This window comes from Rhynchophorus ferrugineus, unplaced genomic scaffold, assembly GCF_030347505.1.
Source record: "Rhynchophorus ferrugineus isolate W39M unplaced genomic scaffold, kcgeb_rfMv2 rfM8, whole genome shotgun sequence".
Lineage (NCBI taxonomy): Eukaryota > Metazoa > Arthropoda > Insecta > Coleoptera > Curculionidae > Rhynchophorus > Rhynchophorus ferrugineus.
In genome coordinates this window covers 16,293,032-16,314,230 of record NW_027472587.1, presented here as the reverse complement: position 1 = coordinate 16,314,230, position 21,199 = coordinate 16,293,032, and the positions used below count along the sequence as shown (strand labels likewise).

Sequence of the window (21,199 nt, the reverse complement as noted above, 5' to 3'; positions counted from 1 at the left end):
CTGAGCTGGTCTTAGTAGCGGCTCTCCCAACATGGAATGTGCACCTGTAGACCAGAATACCGTGTTGGGCTTTTTTACGTATATACGATTCGAGATAAATTGCTTTTGGATTTCCACGTATGACAGTTTCGCGTTCTCTGCGTTAAATTTCTCAATCCGCTTTCGATTTTTCCGCAAATTAATGCGAATTTTTGAGGTTTCGACGACATTCCCCAACGCATTCTTTGTCTAGGATGTGTCGTTTCGTGGAATATCGCGCTGTAACATCCATAAAATCCATTACGAATCGCTTCAGTGATTTTAATATATGTTGGGAATTTGAACCTGCATGTTATAGTGTAACTGTATGGAATTGTATAATATTTATCGGTGATGTTACTGAAAATATACGTAATATTATTTTATGTTTATTTTTAGGCCTAACTTAGATTATTGTTGATTTGAAATTATTGTGACCACTTGTTCTAATCTTTCGGGCAATTGACGGACTCCATCTCGAAATAATGAAGTACCTTTAGAGACTATCCATGAATAGACCCATTTTTTAGCGATCTTCATAAGAAGTGAAACGCTGCTCAGATAGGCCACGACTCATCTGTCGTACACTTCCTATTTTAATGTTTCTAAGTATGTTTTCATCGCTTTTGCAACATATGGTCGAGAATTGTCATACTGAAGAATAACGTGGTTGTGTTTTTGCTTGTATTGTTCATGTTTCGCCTTCAAATTTTTTTGACTCTTCAAAGCGACGGTTAGATGTACTGTAATGTTAAAATCACTACATAGTATAAAACAAAGTCGCCTTTTCTGTCCCTATATCCCTATGTGCGCTTAAATCTTTAAAACTACGCAACGGATTTTGATGCGGTTTCTTTCAATAGATAGAGTGATTCAAGAGGAAGGTTTATATGTATAATACATGCATAATATACTAAGGCAACATTGCTAATTTTAGAGGTTTCTAACGTGATGTCGTAAATTAACCTATTTTTTTAGGCTTATTTAGCAATTAGCAAAAACGCTGCCTAACCCTACGAGTTAGATCAAATTAATGTACTACAGTATTGTACACCATAAAAAGGCCTACAAAAAAGTCCGCGATGGTATATGTTTATCTTTTAGGGATAACCCACATTAACCATTTTTATTGTTTACTTTTTACGTGAGAAAATGGCTTATTTACGAAGCTATTTTAAGCAATACGGCATTAATCTTTATCGAATTAAGTACCTTAAATACAGTGTGCAATTAATATAGATCAATATGGTTCCTTACAGCATGTAAATTAAACAAATATTTTCGGAGATATTACAAATTTAAAATTTGCGTTTAAAAATGTGTAATGTAATAAAAATTGTATGAATTTAGATATTCCAAAGATAGCAGGAAATCTTCATAGTAAGTATAGGGGAAGAGGAATTGTTTTACTCCAAATTTAATGCGTGCAGGCCAAGGGCAGTAATGAATGAACCAAAAATACTGGATCGATTTTAATCATGTTTTCATTGAGTGACATAGGCATATATATTTTATGCCCGTGCAAAGTCGGAGCGGGCCGCTATGTTTTTATATACAACGTTCATATTTTTTCTGTAGCGTATTTAATTTAGTATCAGCATTGCACCCGGGTCGCTAGTATATTATATTTGACAAAACTTTTGTTCAGTTATTTTATTTAGATTAGATTTTTGTTGTATGTCAAAGCTAAACTGAACTAAAACTCAGAGTTGATGCTTTGCGACGTTTTGATGTCACACATTTAAATGACGCATGTACAAAATAACATTGTACATTTACTGTCATGTTAATTATCATTTTTCTTGTATTGTATTTCGTTGACAGAATATCGCTACTATTTAATTCCGTACCTTTATATGCATGCATTTTAACACTTCTTTGTAACATAATTTATTACCAACAGAATATTTATATTTCATTTATATCTTGTGATAATTTATCTTACTATTTTCTTTCTTTTGCTCTCATCCATCCTGTGTTTATTTTTTTAAGCTTTTTGGGCACTTTTCAGGATGTATTTTATTAGTTGATTCTTATTTTGTTTCCTTATATTCTTATATTTATTTCTTTACTTTTTTCAGTCCTTAGTTTTCCTCCAACTTGTAAAGTTGTTACCACACTACACATTACATAGGTTTTTCTAAAGATTTTTATGTTCTTATTTTTTATTCTTTTTTCTACACGCTTATTTGGTTCGTTTGTGCAGAAGCTTTCATTTGTTTTTATATATTTACGTTTTATCCTCACCCTTTTGTTGTCATTTGATGATATTATGCTACCTCTTTTCATACATATGATGCAATTATATTTTCTTATTTGTGTGTTGTGGTTTGCTGGGTTTTGTTGTTTTGTTGCATTTTCCATCACCAAGACTGCAGCATGGTTATTTATATATACAACTGATTGAAAAATGTATGTTGAAAAAAAGTTTCTACAAAAAATCCGAAAACTGACTACCATTCCACAATATATTCCATGTTAATCAGACTGGTTACTAGATGGTTCCCTGTTGAATATTGCATTTTTCACTATAGAATTTAATCAACTAATAAGCTTTTTTCCTACTTTATTTTAAATAACCCAAAAAATCTTTCTTATTGAATCAGTAGCACCAGAAATAACTAGTTATCGGAAACAGAAACAAAAAACGCAAGGCATCAACAACATTCTAGATAAAACAGGAAAAAATACGGCACATACATTATTTATACCATTTCATTGAATTCCTAACTGTAAAGTCTCCAGTTGGATGATTTATTATTATTACTTACTATATTATTATCGACTAATATACATTCTATGACTTTTAATATACTTATCTGAACGTTAACTGATGGTTATCGATCCCCGAGGCAGAAAAATAACCGCTTTTTTCGTATTTTCAGAATGTACCCTGGCACCTTTTACGGGCGGATCCACGAGTCAGCGTATTCCTTTCGTGTTTTTGCCACTGAAAGGACAGATTGTCCATCCCAGTAAGGAGATATCTTTGAACGGTATGTAAATAATTTGTCACTATAAAGTATCCGATTAAATTTTATGGCGTATTTATGGTCATAGCGGTGGAAATGTCTTCAGTTTCCTTTCGAATTACTCGTCTGAATGCGACGAAGAAGATCGTTCTTCGTCTCTACTAATTGGTAATATGGGCACTAGTCATTTTATCGCAGCAGCGTCATTAAAAAACCTCATTATATGTTTTGCGTCGGTTTTTCTGCTTATAAGTATAGTAGTTTTAGTTGGAAATAAGGAATAGTGTTGTTATGGTTGATATCTTGAGTAGAGCTAATCGAGACCTGTTGAAGTACGCTTTAACAGTATAATTATACATAATCAAGAACGTTATATCGTGGCTGACACACCAGTTATCAATTAACACATCATTTGAGATGTTAGTGGTTCGATATTGATGATTTTAATCGACTTGATTTTGACATTTTGTTAAAATTAAGTTATTAGGAGTCTGAAATTGGTCAAAAATCGCGATTTTGTCTAAGTATATATATGGAAAAAATGGCAAAAAAATTCAGATCTCCAAATAAGCTGAAACTTACAAATGTCGTTAATTATGGGACGAGAAAAACGTAGAAGCCATCAGTTTTGCTCTATAGTTAACGATTTTCAAGATATGGCTTAAAATCAGTTTTAAAGAATTTTTACTCAAATTCTCATTACGTTTATATCTTTAAACCATCTTTCATTATCGAAAAAATAATTACACCACGTTCTTGAGCATCCAATTTTACATATACTCTGCCATTTTCATTAAGATTCCTTGTTTTGAACCTAACTTATAAGGAGAAGTCTGAAATTGGCTAAAAATCGCGATTTTTCCTGAGTATATATATGGAAAAAATGGAGAAAAAATTCAGATCTCCAAATGAACTGAAACTTGCAAATGTCGTTAATTATGGGACGAGAAAAACGTAGAAATCATCAATTTTGCTCTATGGTTAACGATTTTCAAGATATGGCTTAAAATCAGTGTTAAAGAATTTTTACTCAAATTCTCATTACGTTCATATCTTTAAACCATCTTTCATTATCGAAAAAATAATTACACCACGTTCTTAGCATCCAATTTTACATATACTCTGCCATTTTCATTAAGATTCCTTGTTTTGAACCTAACTTATAAGGAGAAGTCTGAAATTGGCTAAAAATCGCGATTTTTCCTGAGTATATATATGGAAAAAATGGAGAAAAAATTCAGATCTCCAAATGAACTGAAACTTGCAAATGTCGTTAATTATGGGACGAGAAAAACGTAGAAATCATCAATTTTGCTCTATGGTTAACGATTTTCAAGATATGGCTTAAAATCAGTTTTAAAGAATTTTTGCTCAAATTCTCATTACGTTCATATCTTTAAACCATCTTTCATTATCGAAAAAATAATTACACCACGTTCTTGGGCATCCAATTTTACACATACTCTGCCATTTTCATCAAGCTTCCTTGGTTTGAACCTAAGTTATAAGGAGAAGTCTGAAAGTGGCCAAAAATCGCGATTTTTCCTGAGTATATATATGGAAAAAATGGCGAAAAAATTCAGATCTCCAAATGAGTTGAAACTTGCAAATGTCATTAATTATGGGACGAGAAAAACCTAGAAATCATCAATTATTCTCCATAGTTAACGATTTACAAGATATGGCTTAAAATCAGTTTTAAAGAATTTTTACTCAAATTCTCATTACGTTCATATCTTTAAACCATCTTTCATTATCGAAAAAATAAATAAACCACGTTATTGAGCATCCAATTTTACATATACTCTGCCATTTTCATCAAGCTTCCTTGGTTTGAACCTAAGTTAAAAAGAGAAGTCTGAAATTGGCCAAAAATCGCGATTTTTCCTGAGTATATATATGGAAAAAATGGCGAAAAAATTCAGATCTCCAAATGAGCTGAAACTTGCAAATGTCATTAATTATGGGACGAGAAAAACCTAGAAATCATCAATTTATCTCTATAGTTAACAATTTTCAAGATATGGCTTAAAATCGGTTTTAAAGAATTTTTACCTAAATTCTCATTACGTTCATATCTTTAAACCATCTTTCATTATCGAAAAAATAATTACACCACGTTCTTGAGCATCCAATTTTACACATACTCTGCCATTTTTATCAAGCTTCCTTGGTTTGAACCTAAGTTAAAAAGAGAAGTCTGAAATTGGCCAAAAATCGCGATTTTTCCTGAGTATATATATGGAAAAAATGGCGAAAAAATTCAGATCTCCAAATGAGCTGAAACTTGCAAATGTCATTAATTATGGGACGAGAAAAACCTAGAAATCATCAATTTTTCTCCATAGTTAACGATTTTCAAGATATGGCTTAAAATCAGTTTTAAAGAATTTTTACTCAAATTCTCATTACGTTCATATCTTTAAACCATCTTTCATTATCAAAAAATAATTACACCAGGTTCGTGAGCGTCCAATTTTACATATACTCTGCCATTTTTATCAAGCTTCCTTGGTTTGAACCTAAGTTATAAGGAGAAGTCTTAAATTGGCTAAAAATCGCGATTTTTCCTGAGTATATATATGGAAAAAATGGCGAAAAAATTCAGATCTCCAAATGAGCTGAAACTTGCAAATGTCGTTAATTATGGGACGAGAAAAACGTAGAAATCATCAATTTTGCTCTATAGATAACGATTTTCAAGATATGGCCTAAAATCAGTTTTAAAGAATTTTTACTCAAATTCTCCTTACGTTCATATCTTTAAACCATCTTTCATTATCAAAAAAATAATTACACAAGGTTCGTGAGCGTCCAATTTTACATATACTCTGCCATTTTCATCAAGCTTCCTTGGTTTGAACCTAAGTTATAAGGAGAAGTCTTAAATTGGCTAAAAATCGCGATTTTTCCTGAGTATATATATGGAAAAAATGGCGAAAAAATTCAGATCTCCAAATGAGCTGAAACTTGCAAATGTCGTTAATTATGGGACGGGAAAAACGTAGAAATCATCAATTTTGCTCTGTAGTTAACGATTTTCAAGATATGGCTTAAAATCAGTTTCAAAGAATTTTTACTCAAATTCTCATTACGTTCATATATTTAAACCATCTTTCATTATCGAAAAAATAATTACACCAGGTTCGTGAGCGTCCAATTTTACATATACTCTGCCATTTTCATCAAGCTTCCTTGGTTTGAACCTTAGTTATAAGGAGAAGTCTGAAATTGGCTAAAAATCGCGATTTTTCCTGAGTATATATATGGAAAAAATGGAGAAAAAATTCAGATCTCCAAATGAGCTGAAACTTGCAAATGTCGTTAATTATGGGACGAGAAAAACGTAGAAATCGTCAATTCTATAGTTAACGATTTTCAAGATGGCTTAAAATCAGTTTTAAAGAATTTTTACTCAAATTGTCATTATGTCTGTATCTGTTTCTATTTTTTTAATAACTTTACATATTTCTATTAGTTATTTAGATTAGTTTTAATTTCAGTTAGATTTTCTTGGTCATAATAACCCAACATTTTTTGGATTTAAATTTAGACTATATATTGACCGCTAGCTGGTAAGTTACCAGAATTATTGAAGAACCAGAACTATATTTAACATAGAAACGATCTAAACATGTTTCAACGGAATTAACAACCATTCGGTATGCACAACGAGTTCATTATGAATTTTAATTCACTGTGGAAGCTATTAGTATCTTTCACCGGCTAAGTTAGTTCTGCTGTTGTCTCAGTTTGACAAGACATGACCTTAACGCCCATGCAATAAAAAATACCACGAATGCCAGATGGTAAACAGGACCGGCAACTAAACCAATACGGTTCTTCTTTGTAAACCCGTCGATCTGACTAATTCTCGTCATATAGTATTTCATCGATATTGTAATCAAATTTAGGAACCATTAACTTTCTTTTATTTTTTTTCGTTGGTTTCTGACGAGAAAAAATCTCAATTTACACCATTAATCATTAGGAGAAATGGCGAAAAAAATGGAACAAAATGATTGATGGCGAGAACGTTCTAGTCGGTTTGGTAGAGTTCATGATGACGGAATCAAAATTATAGTTCAGGAATGCGTGGAGCAGGTTTATCGATTTATAATGAAAACCGGGAATAAAATCAACGTAACGAGACCGAGTATGGCGGAAACTATTTTCTTGATAAGAGAGATAAGTTTAATGATAATGCGTTGGCTGCATGCAAAACAGCGCTGGACTGGAGCTGCTTTTTAAACTGTTATAGATGGAAAGTACTTCAAAATTATGATGGCTATTTGTCCATATTCTATATTAATGTTATAATAATGTCAGATTTATAGTAACCAACGTAACCTGATTGTAGGACCAGTAGAAATTATTGAAATACTGACTTCTTTTTGTAAAGACTGTTATTATATATATATATATATATATATATATATATATATATATATATATATATATATATATATATATTATATCACAGGGTCAATTGAAAAGTCCCCTGCCTGGCACATAGATGGCGCTACTAGAATTAAATCCATACTTTTTTAGTTAGCTCTAACCCTCAAAAGATGCATGTATAAATTTGACAGCTGTCGGATCATTAGTTTGCGAATTATGGCATTTTGAGTGAAACAACTTTTTTATTGTGAAAATGGAATTACCGTAAATTGAAACTGAATGAAATAACAGACACTCTAAAGATAGCGACTGAATGTGTACATCATATCACTCACGAATATTTGGGTATGGGAAAGCTCTGTGCAAAATGGGTGACGCGCTAGCTCACTTTTGCCCAAAAACAACGACGGGTTGATGATTCTGAGCAGTGTTTGAAGATGGTCAAATGTAATAAACCCGAGTTTTTGCATCGATATGCGACAATGGATGAAACATGGCTCCATCATTTCACTCCGAAGTCCAATAGACGGTCATCCGGGTGGACTGCACACGATGAACCCGCTTCAAAACGTGGGAAAACGCAACAGTCTGCAGGCAAGGTTATGGCGTCTGTATTTTGGGATGCGCATGGCATAATTTTCATTGATTACCTTGAAAAATGAAGGACTATCAACAGCGACTATTACATAGCGTTATTGGACCGTTTGAAGAGGATGAAATCGCCAAAAAAACGGCCACTTTTGAAGAAAAAGAAAGTGCTGCTTCACCAAGACAATGCACCGTATCACAAGTCAGTAATAACGAAGACAAAAATCCTTGAATTGAGCTTCGAATTGCCTCCTCATTCACCATATTTTCCTGATTCTCCACCAGCGGATATTACCTGTTCTCAGATTTCAAAAGAATGCTCGCTGTGAAGAAATTTTCGTCGAATGAAGAGGTGATCGCCGAAACTGAAGCCTATTTTGAGTACCTATTTTGATAAATCGTACTACAAAAATGGTATTGAAAGGTTGGATGGTCGCTATAATCAATGTATCATCCTTGAAGGGAATTATGTTGAATAAAAAAACTAATTTTGCCAAGAGAATGTGTTTGGGACTTTTCAATTGACCTGATATCATTGAATGTCAAGTCCAATAACCTCACAAATATCGAAATAATAAGCCCTTCAAAACTAATAAACGGCCATCCTACGGCAGTTAAGATTATGTCACCATCTTCCCATAGCTTCCGCGTTGTTTTACGACATCATACGTTTTGGTTGAGCGATAGACAAAAAGTAATTTAGCGAAGGTAAACACGACACGCGTCACGCCGAATCCACCAGCAATAATCCTCAATCACGGCGACAGGTCGTATATCTCTTAATCGGACGCCATATTGGTGCGTCGTCTGGAACTGTGGTACTATCGACGAACCCGGAACAGTTAGCTTTTTAATTGTTTCGTTTTTAATGGACGCTGATTAGTTTCAGAGGCGCGCTGGGCTAGGAAACACGCTTTGATGGGCTTAATAAACGCTCGGCGATCTTTATGATTATTTCCTCGCATCTTAGAACAACGGCAGATCGTTTTTACCGATAACAAGAAGAATATAGCACTGCTTTGCATAGTTATTTTAGTAATTTTTAACGGTTGTCTCTCGGACAGCGTGAAAAATCGGTAGATAAGGCGAAGAGGTGTTACGGAGCCAAAAATTGGATTCGTCATTCGCTATAAATCAGTGAACCCGACGCAATGAATTTCATTTAATTGGGAAATTAAAGATACTGTTTAATGGGTGCCATTTCTCCATTCCTAGCGACCATTTAAATAAATACATATTAATGAAAATTATATTAATTATAAAGAATTTTATATTGAATCATGGGTAATATAATACATTTTATACAATGTTTAGTCTTTAATGTGTACAAATGTCTGTTTATATCACAAATCTTACCAATTAAAAAAAGTTAATAAAAATACCAAAAACAATTATTCCTATATAAATGATAAATGATAATATTCTTTTACTGCTATATATATATATATATATATATATATATATATATATATATATATATATATATATATATATATATATATATATATATATATATATATATATATATATAACCAATTTTGAAGTAGTTTTTAGAGTGATTAAAAATAAATTTAGAGAGAGTTAGTGCAGGTAGCACCAATGTTTATATAACCGTTAATCTTTATCCGATAGCTGAAATACATTTGAAACTTTTTCCATGAACATTAACGATTTATTGGCATTCTAAACATTTTCCGCTGTCATTTTTGTTCGAATAGCCGCGTATTAATGAAAATTGTAGCGATTATAAAATATAGTACGCTAAATCAAGTGGTAATATAATAATTTTAAAATTACCTTTACTTTTTAGATGATGCAATCAAAAGTTTGTTTTCAAAAATTGAGGGAATTTCTATAACATATCTCAAGAAGTATACATTCTAAAAGAATTTAACACAGATCTTTGTTTTAGAGCACCACAACATATATTTTGATGGTTTTATTCGTATCTGAGAAGTACGTATTTTAATACTTTTCCTTACGTACATAAAGATTGACGATTTCTTACAATTTTTTAATTTCTTGCTACCACTTTCGCTAAAGTAAACATAAGTCAGTAATATAAGTAAACATCAGAATTACAGAAATTATAAAAAAAATTACGTTGAATCGAATAGTGGTACAAACAAATTTATGCAGTTTTTAGTTTTTGTGTTATATAATGAAATGTGAGTGAATTTCGGTTTATGTCACATACCTTAGAAAGTGTGAATTCTAAACCAATTTAACATGGATTTTCGATTCTTTCATCCCAAAGTATATATATTTTCACGCTTTTACCTTCACATATAACTTTTGTTATCACTTTGAGTGGAAGTTTGAAAAAGGAGGAGGTTCTATGTTCGACTGTATATTTTTTTTAATGTATGTTCACCAATTTCTCGATCAATTTTGGGCCGATTTTTAAAATTATTTTTATATTCGAAAGAGTTCACTTTCGAGGTAGTTCCATTGGAAGCAAATCAGAATCTTTTTCGGGGAAGGGGGGAAATCGAGAGAAACGCTCAAATATCAAAGGCACGCACAAAGTTTTCACATATATTTTACCGAAAATGATCAGATATTTGGGTATAATGTTATTGCTGAGCTTATATGACGGATAATCCGAAATCGTTCAGTTCAAGAGCCATTCAGTTTACTATAGTTAGCACATAAGACCCTATAGACATATTTTTAACAACTGTTCTATCCATCCCTTTCTGTTAATTTATCACAAGTTAATAAAAATTACATATATTATAAGCAATTTGGCACCGAATCCGATAGTATATACACTTTATGCAACCTTATTCAACTATATCATCGAATATATTGTATAAACAACATCCAAATTATAATACACTTTATAAATTTCGATTGAATGGATAATACATATCAATTAATATTTCTAAATATATTAATAAAAAGAAGCAAAATCTTGTAGAGTAGAAGGTGGTATGATTGAACATACATCATGTTAAACAAACAAGATCAAGATTGACCGAATAAAAGTCACGCAATTTCGATCAGTTGTACTGTAACATACAGTTTCAAATTCTCTACATACATTAAAACCAATGGAGCGACGAGTAATGGATTTTATAGATGTTCTGGCGCGATGTTCTACGAAACGACACGCCGTAAACATAAAAAGCGTTAGAGTATTTAATGGAGAACCTAAATATTCGCATTAATTTGTAGAAAAATCGAAAACAGATTGAGGAACGTAAAATATCATACGTCAAAATCCGAGAAGTAATTTATGGCAACTGTACATACATAAAGAAAAAGCTCAACACGGTACTCTCCTATACAGGTGCACGTTCCATGTTCGGAAAGCTGCAACTAAGACCAGCTTAATGGGCTTACCCTTACCCTCCTGATTATATCAAACCCGTGATAAAAATATACCATTCAAGTTCCCTAAATTTTTATTATTTAATTATTACATTTTTACCAGTCGTTTCCGTCTAACCTACAATTAATCTTTATGATAAGTTAAATCTAGGTATATAACTAGGAGCACCCATCGGCCCTATCTTAGTCTCTGGTGAAATAATGTTTATACATGTCGCTGCTGTATTTTTTATTTTATGCACCTCACTACACAACACTACACAAGATCAGATGGTTTGATTATTTTGAGTCTGTGTCACGTTCTAGTGGTATCCAAAAGCTGTAAAACTTCAATATTCTCATGAGAATTGAGTCTTGCCTCATGCCCCCTTGCAATTCTCTTGATTTATTGACTGACTGTGGGTATCTGAAGGTCTCGATGTAGGTAATCAGTCCTATAGTATTTGGGTGCGCCCGCAATACCTCTCAGGACTTTGTTCTGAAAAATTTGTATTTTATTTATGTTACTCTTTGCAGAACATCCCCATAATTGAACTCCGTCTGTCCATATAGGTTTCAGTATTTGCTATATAATAACAATTTATTATGTACTGATAATTGTGTTTTTCTTCCAATTAGCCAGTACATTTTCCTATATTTCAATTCCAGTTCCTTTCTTTTCTTCCTTATATATTCCTTCCAGCGAAGTCTTGCATCAAGATTCATTCCGAGATACTTAGCGTTGTTGCTATATGGAATGATAGTATTATCTAATGTTGTTGGTACTTGTACGGTATGTTTATAGGTGAACTACACATGTACAGATTTACTTTCATTAATTCTTATTTTACAAGCTTCTGTCCAATTATTTGTATTGTTACTTGCCGGTTGTAATTTTCGTGAGGCTTCTTCACTATTGTCTCCGACAGCTATAATAGCAGTATCATCAGCAAATGTAGCCATCGTAATATTCTCCATTTGTGATATATCACAAGTATAGAATAGATAAAGCATTGGTCCCAGCACACTTCTTTGTGGTACACCTGCTTCAGCTTCTTTTATTATAGAGTAAGCTTTTTCTTGTTTGGCTCTAAACATTCTGGTTGTAAAGTACGATTTTAATAGTTCGGTGTATTATTTTGGTAACATTTTCTGTAGTTTATGAACAAGGCCTTGAAGCCAAACCTTATCGAAGGCTTGTGCTACATCTAAGAATATAGTTGATCATACTTTTTTACTTTCGTAGGCTATGGACTTGGTCAATTGTTGAAAGCTTGTTAATCAACCCAAACTGGTGTGTTAGTATTAAGTTTATTCACTTTACGAAAGTTCCTTAATTAACATGAAGATATAGAACAGAATGTATGCAGTTTTGTCGCCGGTTCAGTAACGGGAACCCATTTAGCCGTAGAACTTTATACTTTCATTACGTAACTTAATCGTATTATGAAACTATTTCATTTTCTTTCATTAACAATAATTAATAAGTAAAATTGATTTAATAAACATGCATCAGCGTCCTAGTTTTATATCATTAAATTATGTATGTAATTGCAGTGTAAATGAAATATTTATAATTTTAAATTAGAAAAAGATTACGTTGAAAAGTCATTACGGGGTTTTTTGAACAAAAAAAGACATAATGTTCAAGAAAATGGAAGACGTTATTTATTCAAAATATTGGCCATTTGATTCTACACATCTTGTCCAACTTTCAGGCAATTTATGGATGTCAGTCCAAAAAAACTGTTTGTCCTTTGAACAAATCTATTTATGGAGTCATTTTCTAACGTTTGGCCTTAGGATCGGCTTTGCCAGGTCATAACCATACTTTTTGCGCTTAGGTTTTTCAAAGTAAATACACTTTTCATTACCCATCACCATTCGATGCAGAAACAGAGCATTTTTCGATTTTCCATTTGCCTGTCATTCAGTTGATGTGGCATCTTTCATCCCATCCTCCCATCTTTTGTATTTTCTTGGGTCACATTTAACGCTTCTGTCAGTTTTTTTTGAGTTTGGGTTGGTCTTTATCCAGTAACTCTTAGAGTTTCGCATCTTCAAACTTTTTCGGTCTACCAGAAGGTTATTTGTCTTGTACATCGATATTACCACTTTTAAAATAAGAAAGTTGCAAAAGTGCTGTAAGGAACTTCCATTTACGGAACTTGGTATCTTTAAAGAGGTATAAATCTATGGCGGTGTTACTTTCGCAAAATCTAACATGTATAGCTTTGAAGCGTGGTGTCAGTCGAATAAAATGACATATTTGTCAAATCGTAACATTGCATACGTAAGCCTAGAGCCCCTACATCAATTGTAATTCTATTAATTAGTATTCCTTTAATGAACCAAACCTAATTCAATATTTATCTGGGTCTTTGGTTAAACAAAAACCCAGTATCCATTGGAAGAGCTAGCGCGAGTAATGACACGATGATATCTTGTCGTCTAACTGTTGCCATTTTAACACTAATTGCATAGTTGAACAATTAACAATTCAAAGAACTTATCAAGAAGATAGGCGATCATTTACCATGTCGCAGCTGCTTAAGTAAACAGACAATTCATTAAGTTTTTTTCTACCGGTTTTAATTTACAAGCAGCAGCGTGCATCTGCGGATTTATCTTATGATGGTGGTACTGAAAAGAGCTGAAATGCTATTATCTAACGTTATTTCATTAATTTCTGATTTTAATTAGAATAAAATAACGATAATGGCGATTCCTTATATGATCTGTAATATGAATATCGTTTATATAGTATTCTTTCAAAAAAACAACCAATGCCCTTCATCAAAATTTGTATCATTTGATTTATTTTTACGTTATAAAATATAATTTATTTTAACCTTATAATACATCTAATGCTTATATTATTGAAGGACTTCAACTACAGTTAATTAAACAGCCGTAATAGTTTGTAGGTTAGAGTTGTTTTATTATATTTACATTGGTCACTTTCCACATTACCTATGAGGTAGAGTTCTAGGCGCGTTTTTAATGTAGTAGCATCCTCTGCAGGCCTAATCTACCTAATTAATATCTAATTGTATATCCAAGTAGTGTATTTTACTTTCATTAGAGAGCATATTTAGCTTTTTACGTTTGGTTCTTTTTTCCTTTGTTTCTGTTTTTCAGATCAAGTCATTTTGATATCAATGTATTTCTCTTTAGTTTCTGTGTGTTAGTTTATAGTGTATTGTCTTTAGTTTATTGTTACTGTGTACATTTTCCCTGATAAATTTCATAAAATTTGATTTAATAACTAGATTATCTCTAACGCATTCGCCATATCTGTAAAACAGTTAGTGTTAATTCTTTCCTCATAAACTCTAACATAATGTTCATGTGAATTCTGAATAATTACATCAAAATCTTTAACATTCTACAACAAAATTATTCTATATTAATTATATACTCACCTTTAGTTATTTCTACTTTTACTACTCTGTGTTGATGACAATTGTCAATATTGGGCAATATGGTCACAACAAAAAAGTTTCATTCAGTCACTTTCACTATCACCGTCACTGTCGAGGTCAATTACCAATTTGTTAATTTATAATCTATGGAATACTTATTCACAATTCCACCATTTATCGTGTATTTGACCTGCTGATTTTATTGGATTGACTATAAAAATCTATACGAAAGCTTTTATGTACTAAGATTTGTTATTTCAGGTATCGAGAAGCCAATATGTTTTGTATCGGGAGCAAAATACCTTACCGAAGATGGATGGATAGATTTACGGAATCCACAGGCTGCCGATATCCCTTTTCGCTTGTTTCGTGACGAAGGAAGGACTTATATACGGGTGTGTAGCCGAAACCCGCCTAGAGTTTTAGCTCCATAATATTAGAGATGCTTTATTTTAGTGGGAGGGCGAGAAGGCGCTACAAAACCGAATGTCAGGTAGGACTATCTTGGTACATCTTCTGTGCCGAGAAATACCCATTGACATCTCCTCCAGTCCCACCCAAGAAGTGTTCATGCCCTGTGTCGCTTTCAGGATAGTGGGTTCTCCGACAAAATTACAAAACAGTTAGTTCTAAACTTTCCTGGTTATATCAAGCTGATATAAATTATTTACTTATTTCAGACATGACCGAAGTGGCTTTTTCGTTAGAGGCCCATTCGACGCCGGAACACAGAGACGGTGATTCTTTGAGTGTCTCGGAATACGTGACTATTGGAATATCATCAGTCCTCCTTGGTCTCATATATGTAGCCTCTGTGTTCCTTTATCTGCACTTGAAGAAGCGCAGCTCATCTAAAACAACTGACCAGTGTAAGTAATATATATTCAACGCAATAATTATGTGATTAAAGTGGCTTCACAGCTCAGAGCGATACAAACATCGCCGCCATGGAGGAAGGAATAGTGAAGAACAATCCCCTTTTGTCCATAACCCACCATTTTGGATTATCGGAAAACGCATACAGCGATAGCACGAATTCTGACAACGACATACCTCCCGATTTGATTAAACATCACGAGGTAACTTTCTGTCTCAGGGAAACTTGCTCAATATCACCAAATAATGTTTTATTAGGCTCAGATCACATCGGCTTTGATCCACGCCCAAAGACCCAGGTACGAATCCTACACGAAGAGTTACTCCAGCACATCATCCTCAGACAATAGCTATCAGGACAACTCCAGCTTCGAACGCTTACCCGAAGAAGACGTCTCCATCGTAGAGACACTGGACGAGCGATCTGAGGGAACCAAGAGCTTGACGGGAACCGTACGAAAGAAACTCTACTTCAATCCGTCTTATTTCGAGCCCCATTTGCTTGTGGTGAGTGTATTGGTGATAGTGGTAGGATTATTTTCTTGAAGGTGGTGTTACAGGCACCCCCACCGGCTGCTTTAGAGTTCCTGTCGAAAATCCGCGAAGTTATCGCCATAGCTAAGCAGAAGATGGCGACTAAACGGTTCGCACCAACCCTATTCAATATTCCCGAAGAGGAGACGCAATATTCCGTGGATCCAAGTTATGATTTCTCGCGTCCTTCCAGTAGGACCAGTCGGAGAGGCAGCATCATCAGTTTAAAGAGGGAAAACAGCAGGAGGAAGACTTGCTCCGGGTGTCCGGGCTGTGTACCTTCAGAGTACACTCGTGGAGGCTTTGCTCAGTTACCTATGCTGGCCGCTTGTCAAAACTGTAATACATATTCTTTGTTTTTCAAGAATAATATCTAATATTTCGTCCTATACAGGTACCATCACCACGACTACAGAAAGTAAACAACGAAGCATCAGAAAATGGTTGGAGGACATACCTCTGCTTAAGCTCGACGAAAACAGCAACGTATTACAATCAGATCCTTCGAAGAGCCCCAACAGGGTCCGATCGCCCACCAGGTCCCTACCTCCGGAAAGTATATCGTCGGATCGAGCTCTGTCTCCCCGTCCCGCATCGGAACAGGGAGTATCCAGTAAGAAGACGCATCAGAACAAGCGTGGCAAGGAGAAAACCGTGCGAAAACCAAAATTACCACCACCTCCCGCACCGCCATCTTTGAAAACGAAGGAGGAAGAATTTTACGAGACTTTACCCCATGATGTGGGCAGAGGTCATCCTTTACCACCGCCAGATATGATACAGGAGGTATGCTCAATGAATTTATTCAAATATTTCTACGAGACTTTCAAAACTAGTGATTGCTCTGTGGTCGAAATTCGCTTTTCCTCAAAAAGAGAGGCAAATTCTTCGCACGACTTACCACCAATTCCTTAACGGTGTTTATTTTTTACAAGGCTATGGTAATGGAGAATCAAACTGAAGAGACTCGCATTCCAACCTTGACCAAAAACCAAATGAAAGCCGTTATTAACGAGCTCACCGTTCACAAAACCATGCTGGAGGCTGCGAATCGGGTACTGGCCAGGAAAATGAACAATGGTTATGAAACCGACAGTTTGGAAAGGACTACAAATAAAGGTATGCGTGGTAGCAAATCCCTCCAAGTTATTTCCATTTAATTCATTACACAATCCTTTTTCTAGGTTATTCAACTCCTTCAGACTACGCCGAGGTATCGTCATCACAACCCAGTCCGAGTCTCAGCACCGCTCTGCCCGTAGATGAAGAGATCACGATGCAGAACGCCATCTTCAACAAGAACACCGGCAGCATGACCTTATCCAAACTGAACATGGACCTTTTCAATGAAAACGAGCATGATTACGAATTAATTGTGATGAAACGTGGCTCTACCATCAACGGCGACCTGTATAAGTTCCCGGAACTGCTCCAGAACAACAACGGATACAGCTTAGTGAGCGAGGTCTATGTCAATAACGGGTACAACTACGGGAGCAACCCCTCTACGCCGTCCGGCTCCAATTGTTCCACCTTGGAGAAGCGAAAGCTGAAAATTCGATACGACGGCGGTTCGGAGAAGCCCGGCAAGTTGTTGATCGAAGTGGAGGACTGCATGGATCACTATATACCGATCAATGACTCGGACGAGTTTGAGCCTGACACCCTGGATCGTCCGAACAAGTACGGCGATAAGAAGAACGTGTTTGAGGACTCGCTTGAGAGGCCTAACCAAATACTGTTGCGGACTAACGGCACTTTTAAACCGGAGTTGTCCAACGTCAGCGCTGATGTATCGGAGACCAGCAATTTCAACAGAGAGTTCGGGAGTTTGAGGGAGATGTTCGAGGAAAAACGGAAACAAGCTCGGGAGAAGGAACAGTTCAACATGGAAACCGGCGACACCGATAGCGAGGGAAGATTGCTGACGCTGGAGGAGAGACACCTGAGGCGGCAAAGAGTGAAAACAACATCCACCGGAACCGTAGTGCCACCCGACGTCATACCACCCCCACCTCACGACGGATCCCCTATATACGAGCACCCAAAACCACCGAGGAAAGTGACGATGACCCCAGCAAGCTACCAGGGCGCCTTGGTTCCTAAAACGACGTTCGGTTCAAAAAACGTCGATGACAGGAGTGCCGGGGATACCCAGAAGACGTCTTCTGAGGTCGGCACTCCTGGCGAAAACGTACAATACCAACTCTGCGTCCTCCAAAAATCCAAAACGGGCAACATCACCAACCTCATACAGACCGACGACATAATCCTGACGAAAAACCACCAGAACCAGTTCGTGCTTCACTCCAAACTGGAGGAGTGCGGAGTGGCCAGGCCGCTGAGGACACTCCGATCGTTCAAGACCGACAAGGGGGGACCGCTGGAGGTGTACCTGAAGAGGAAGAACGAGAGGAGGGCGTGGGATGGAACGCTGAAACCCGAGGACTCGGGGTACCTAAGCACCGATTCCAGCGAGTTGAGGATGAAGAATCATCGACCTCAGACGGAGGGTAATGGCAGCGAAACGGATGAGAGCTTGGGGGACGGTCAGAGCGAGTCTGGAGCAGAGAGCGTGGAAACGCACTCGGTTTGGTTCTCGAGGATGCCCACGCGAAACTATTCGATATCGGTTGACAGTGGACTGATAAATAACGACGACGAAACTAGCAGTAGCGATTCCGAGACTGTCAGTTATACCACGGTAGTACCAGTTTCCTCAAATCCGCTGCTACGTAATTAGGTAAATAGAAAATAGATAGAACATTTCATATATCATGTATTTCCAACTGTATTTCTCACGTTTCTCATATAAAATGCAGTTTATTGTAAATATCAAGATCATGGATTAGTTATTATCGAAATTCCTCAAGGCACAACTAATTTTGATGCTTCAGGAACTAGCATTAGTTGCACCATGTACCATGATCAGTACCATGATGGTGCAACTAAAATCAGGTAAGAAAGAACACCCAATCAATTGATACTCACAGTTTCAACAATCTCAAACACTTTCCTTGTATCCCTCTCGGAAATCTGAGCCCCCTTCGTCAAAAATGCTTGTATAGTAGGTCAGAGTGAAGTCACATGATTCAAAGAAAAAAATAGAAAAATGTCATTCTTAAATCAATTTATTATTCATTTGACCGTATATTAGAACCAAAAAAACTTTAGAATATCCATTGTTTACTATATTAAATTTAATTTATAATTACTAATGACTCATTAGACCCTATTAAACCACCAAGGGGTCACTTGCACCAATGATAATTAGATGGATAAACCTCTAATTGAAGAAGAAGTAACTTAATTAATTTAGTTACTGTCACAGTTCAGCACTATTCACATCAAAAAGACATTTATTAAGGACAAATTTAATGAACAAACACTAGACAAAAATATCATTGTCTTCAGTGCTTGAAGGAAGCTGAGTTTTCTTTACGTTCTTCTTATTGACTATTTTATTAATTGTCTTGGCAGAATGATTATCTTCATCATATTCTGAGGAACTTTTAAAAGTTCTTAAACTTTTTTATTATTTTCCTACGAGTTTTAGTATTTTTTAAATAAGGACATCTTTCCGTGCAAGTGTTTGTCAAACTAGCACAACTTCCCTTTTTCCATCGTATCTGTTGCTGTATGTGCCCTGTTTTGTGGAAATGTATTAATGTAAAAATAGTTATTCAAGTATAGGGTGACTAAATAGTTTGTATTAAAATCATGTAACATAAAAAAACAATGCAGCAAAACATCATCATAAAAGTTAGAGGTCGAATCCATTTCTTTTTAATCAAATAAACCCCTGAAATCATAATAAAGTTGATTTATGGCCGTATGACGACATTCGTACTAATTTTAAACTAAAATCGCTAAAATAAATGCAGACTAGCAATAGTGGGTTAGTTCTCTCATCCCCCCTCTTCACCTAATGCACACTAGATCTCGCTCTGTCCTTACTCTTGAATTCAGGAGAACCCAAAACATTAAAATTAATAAGACAGTGTCTGTTAATCTACATACTTATCATACAACACTCATAATTTAATATAGGTTTTCTTTTTACCTGACGTTTTACATATACATATACCTTTTTACAGAAATTATATAATATATAAGAGACTTCATCTTTTTTAGTTTAATATTTGGTATTTCCTATTAATCTATGCCAAAATAATTTTAACTATGTGCAATATTGTAAATTTGTGATATAGCCCTTGGCCGGAAGTGCAATATTAGGTATAAGTTTTACAATTAAAAGCAATAAATATATAAGTTTTAGTAATAGATTTGTCTGTAAATAATCAATAGGTTGTTTAAAACTGTATATAGATGTTAGAGTGCAATATACTCAAAGATTTTAGTGATATTCGTGTGCAATAAAAGAAGTGCAATTATATTAAACTGTTCCTAGGGGAACATGACTGGTATGTCCTCCAGGGAACGCTCTGTAGATAGTATGTGCTCACTTCGCTGTACCTGAGTTACAGGTTATTCGATACAGAGCGTGAAAGCAGCTTTTTCAGAGCTCTGTATTGAAATCGAGAGCAATGTTACTTGCCCATTTTTGTACGTCTCTGTTATGGTAAAGATTTCGTGTTATATTTATTTGAAGTTTTTTTATTAGTTATTGTTTTTTTTTGTCTTATTAGTTACTTGATGTTAGTCCATTTTTCATGTTGGACGCGTTTACACATACGTCACTGTTTTCTGTTTTTTTTTTGATTTTTTGTTTAATGTGTTACTATTTATTCATATGTTTTTTTCCCTATAACGTTCTGGTATTTGTTCTACGTACGATTTTATTTACAGTGTAGTTGTCTAGGAATAAAGAAACTGTTTGAAAGCGAATATTTTTTAAATAAAACAATAAAAAATGCTTTTGTGTTTCATTTATAGATATAGGATTAACAATTAATGGGAGTATTGTAACAAAATTTTACATAATATTATTTTAACCACACATAGAAGAAATAAAGTAAAAAATAAGATAGTTATACTAGTACTACTTATACTATATTACTAGTACCTTATACTAGTAAGTTTAATACAACAATGAGATATTTTAATGCT

The 21,199-nt window shown here is 34.7% G+C and overlaps 2 protein-coding genes across 5 annotated transcripts in view; one reads left to right on the top strand and one right to left on the bottom strand.

Moving 5' to 3' along the window:
• Nucleotides 1-21,005, top strand: part of sha (shavenoid) — a 120,878-nt gene extending 99,873 nt beyond the window's left edge. For 2 of the 3 annotated variants that reach the window (XM_076412219.1, XM_076412220.1), the window contains exons 4-13: nucleotides 2,904-3,014; nucleotides 14,981-15,114; nucleotides 15,176-15,341; nucleotides 15,400-15,588; nucleotides 15,641-15,798; nucleotides 15,854-16,102; nucleotides 16,156-16,468; nucleotides 16,524-16,915; nucleotides 17,065-17,248; nucleotides 17,314-21,005. In XM_076412219.1, coding sequence (XP_076268334.1) covers nucleotides 2,904-3,014; nucleotides 14,981-15,114; nucleotides 15,176-15,341; nucleotides 15,400-15,588; nucleotides 15,641-15,798; nucleotides 15,854-16,102; nucleotides 16,156-16,468; nucleotides 16,524-16,915; nucleotides 17,065-17,248; nucleotides 17,314-18,872 — 3,455 coding nt within the window. In that variant the 3' untranslated portion in view covers nucleotides 18,873-21,005. The remainder of the gene's footprint in view (nucleotides 1-2,903; nucleotides 3,015-14,980; nucleotides 15,115-15,175; nucleotides 15,342-15,399; nucleotides 15,589-15,640; nucleotides 15,799-15,853; nucleotides 16,103-16,155; nucleotides 16,469-16,523; nucleotides 16,916-17,064; nucleotides 17,249-17,313) is intronic. The other variant, XR_013006921.1, reaches the window with a different exon arrangement.
• The window catches only part of LOC143201276 (beta-hexosaminidase subunit beta), a 149,745-nt gene that overhangs the window by 126,215 nt on the left and 2,331 nt on the right, over nucleotides 1-21,199 (bottom strand). The window contains exon 1 of one of the 2 annotated variants that reach the window (XM_076412234.1): nucleotides 14,720-14,909. The exons of the other annotated variant lie outside the window; for it this stretch is intronic. The gene's annotated coding sequence lies outside the window, so the exon portion shown is untranslated. Of the gene's footprint in view, nucleotides 1-14,719; nucleotides 14,910-21,199 lie in introns of those variants that run through there. 2 annotated transcript variants of the gene reach the window in all.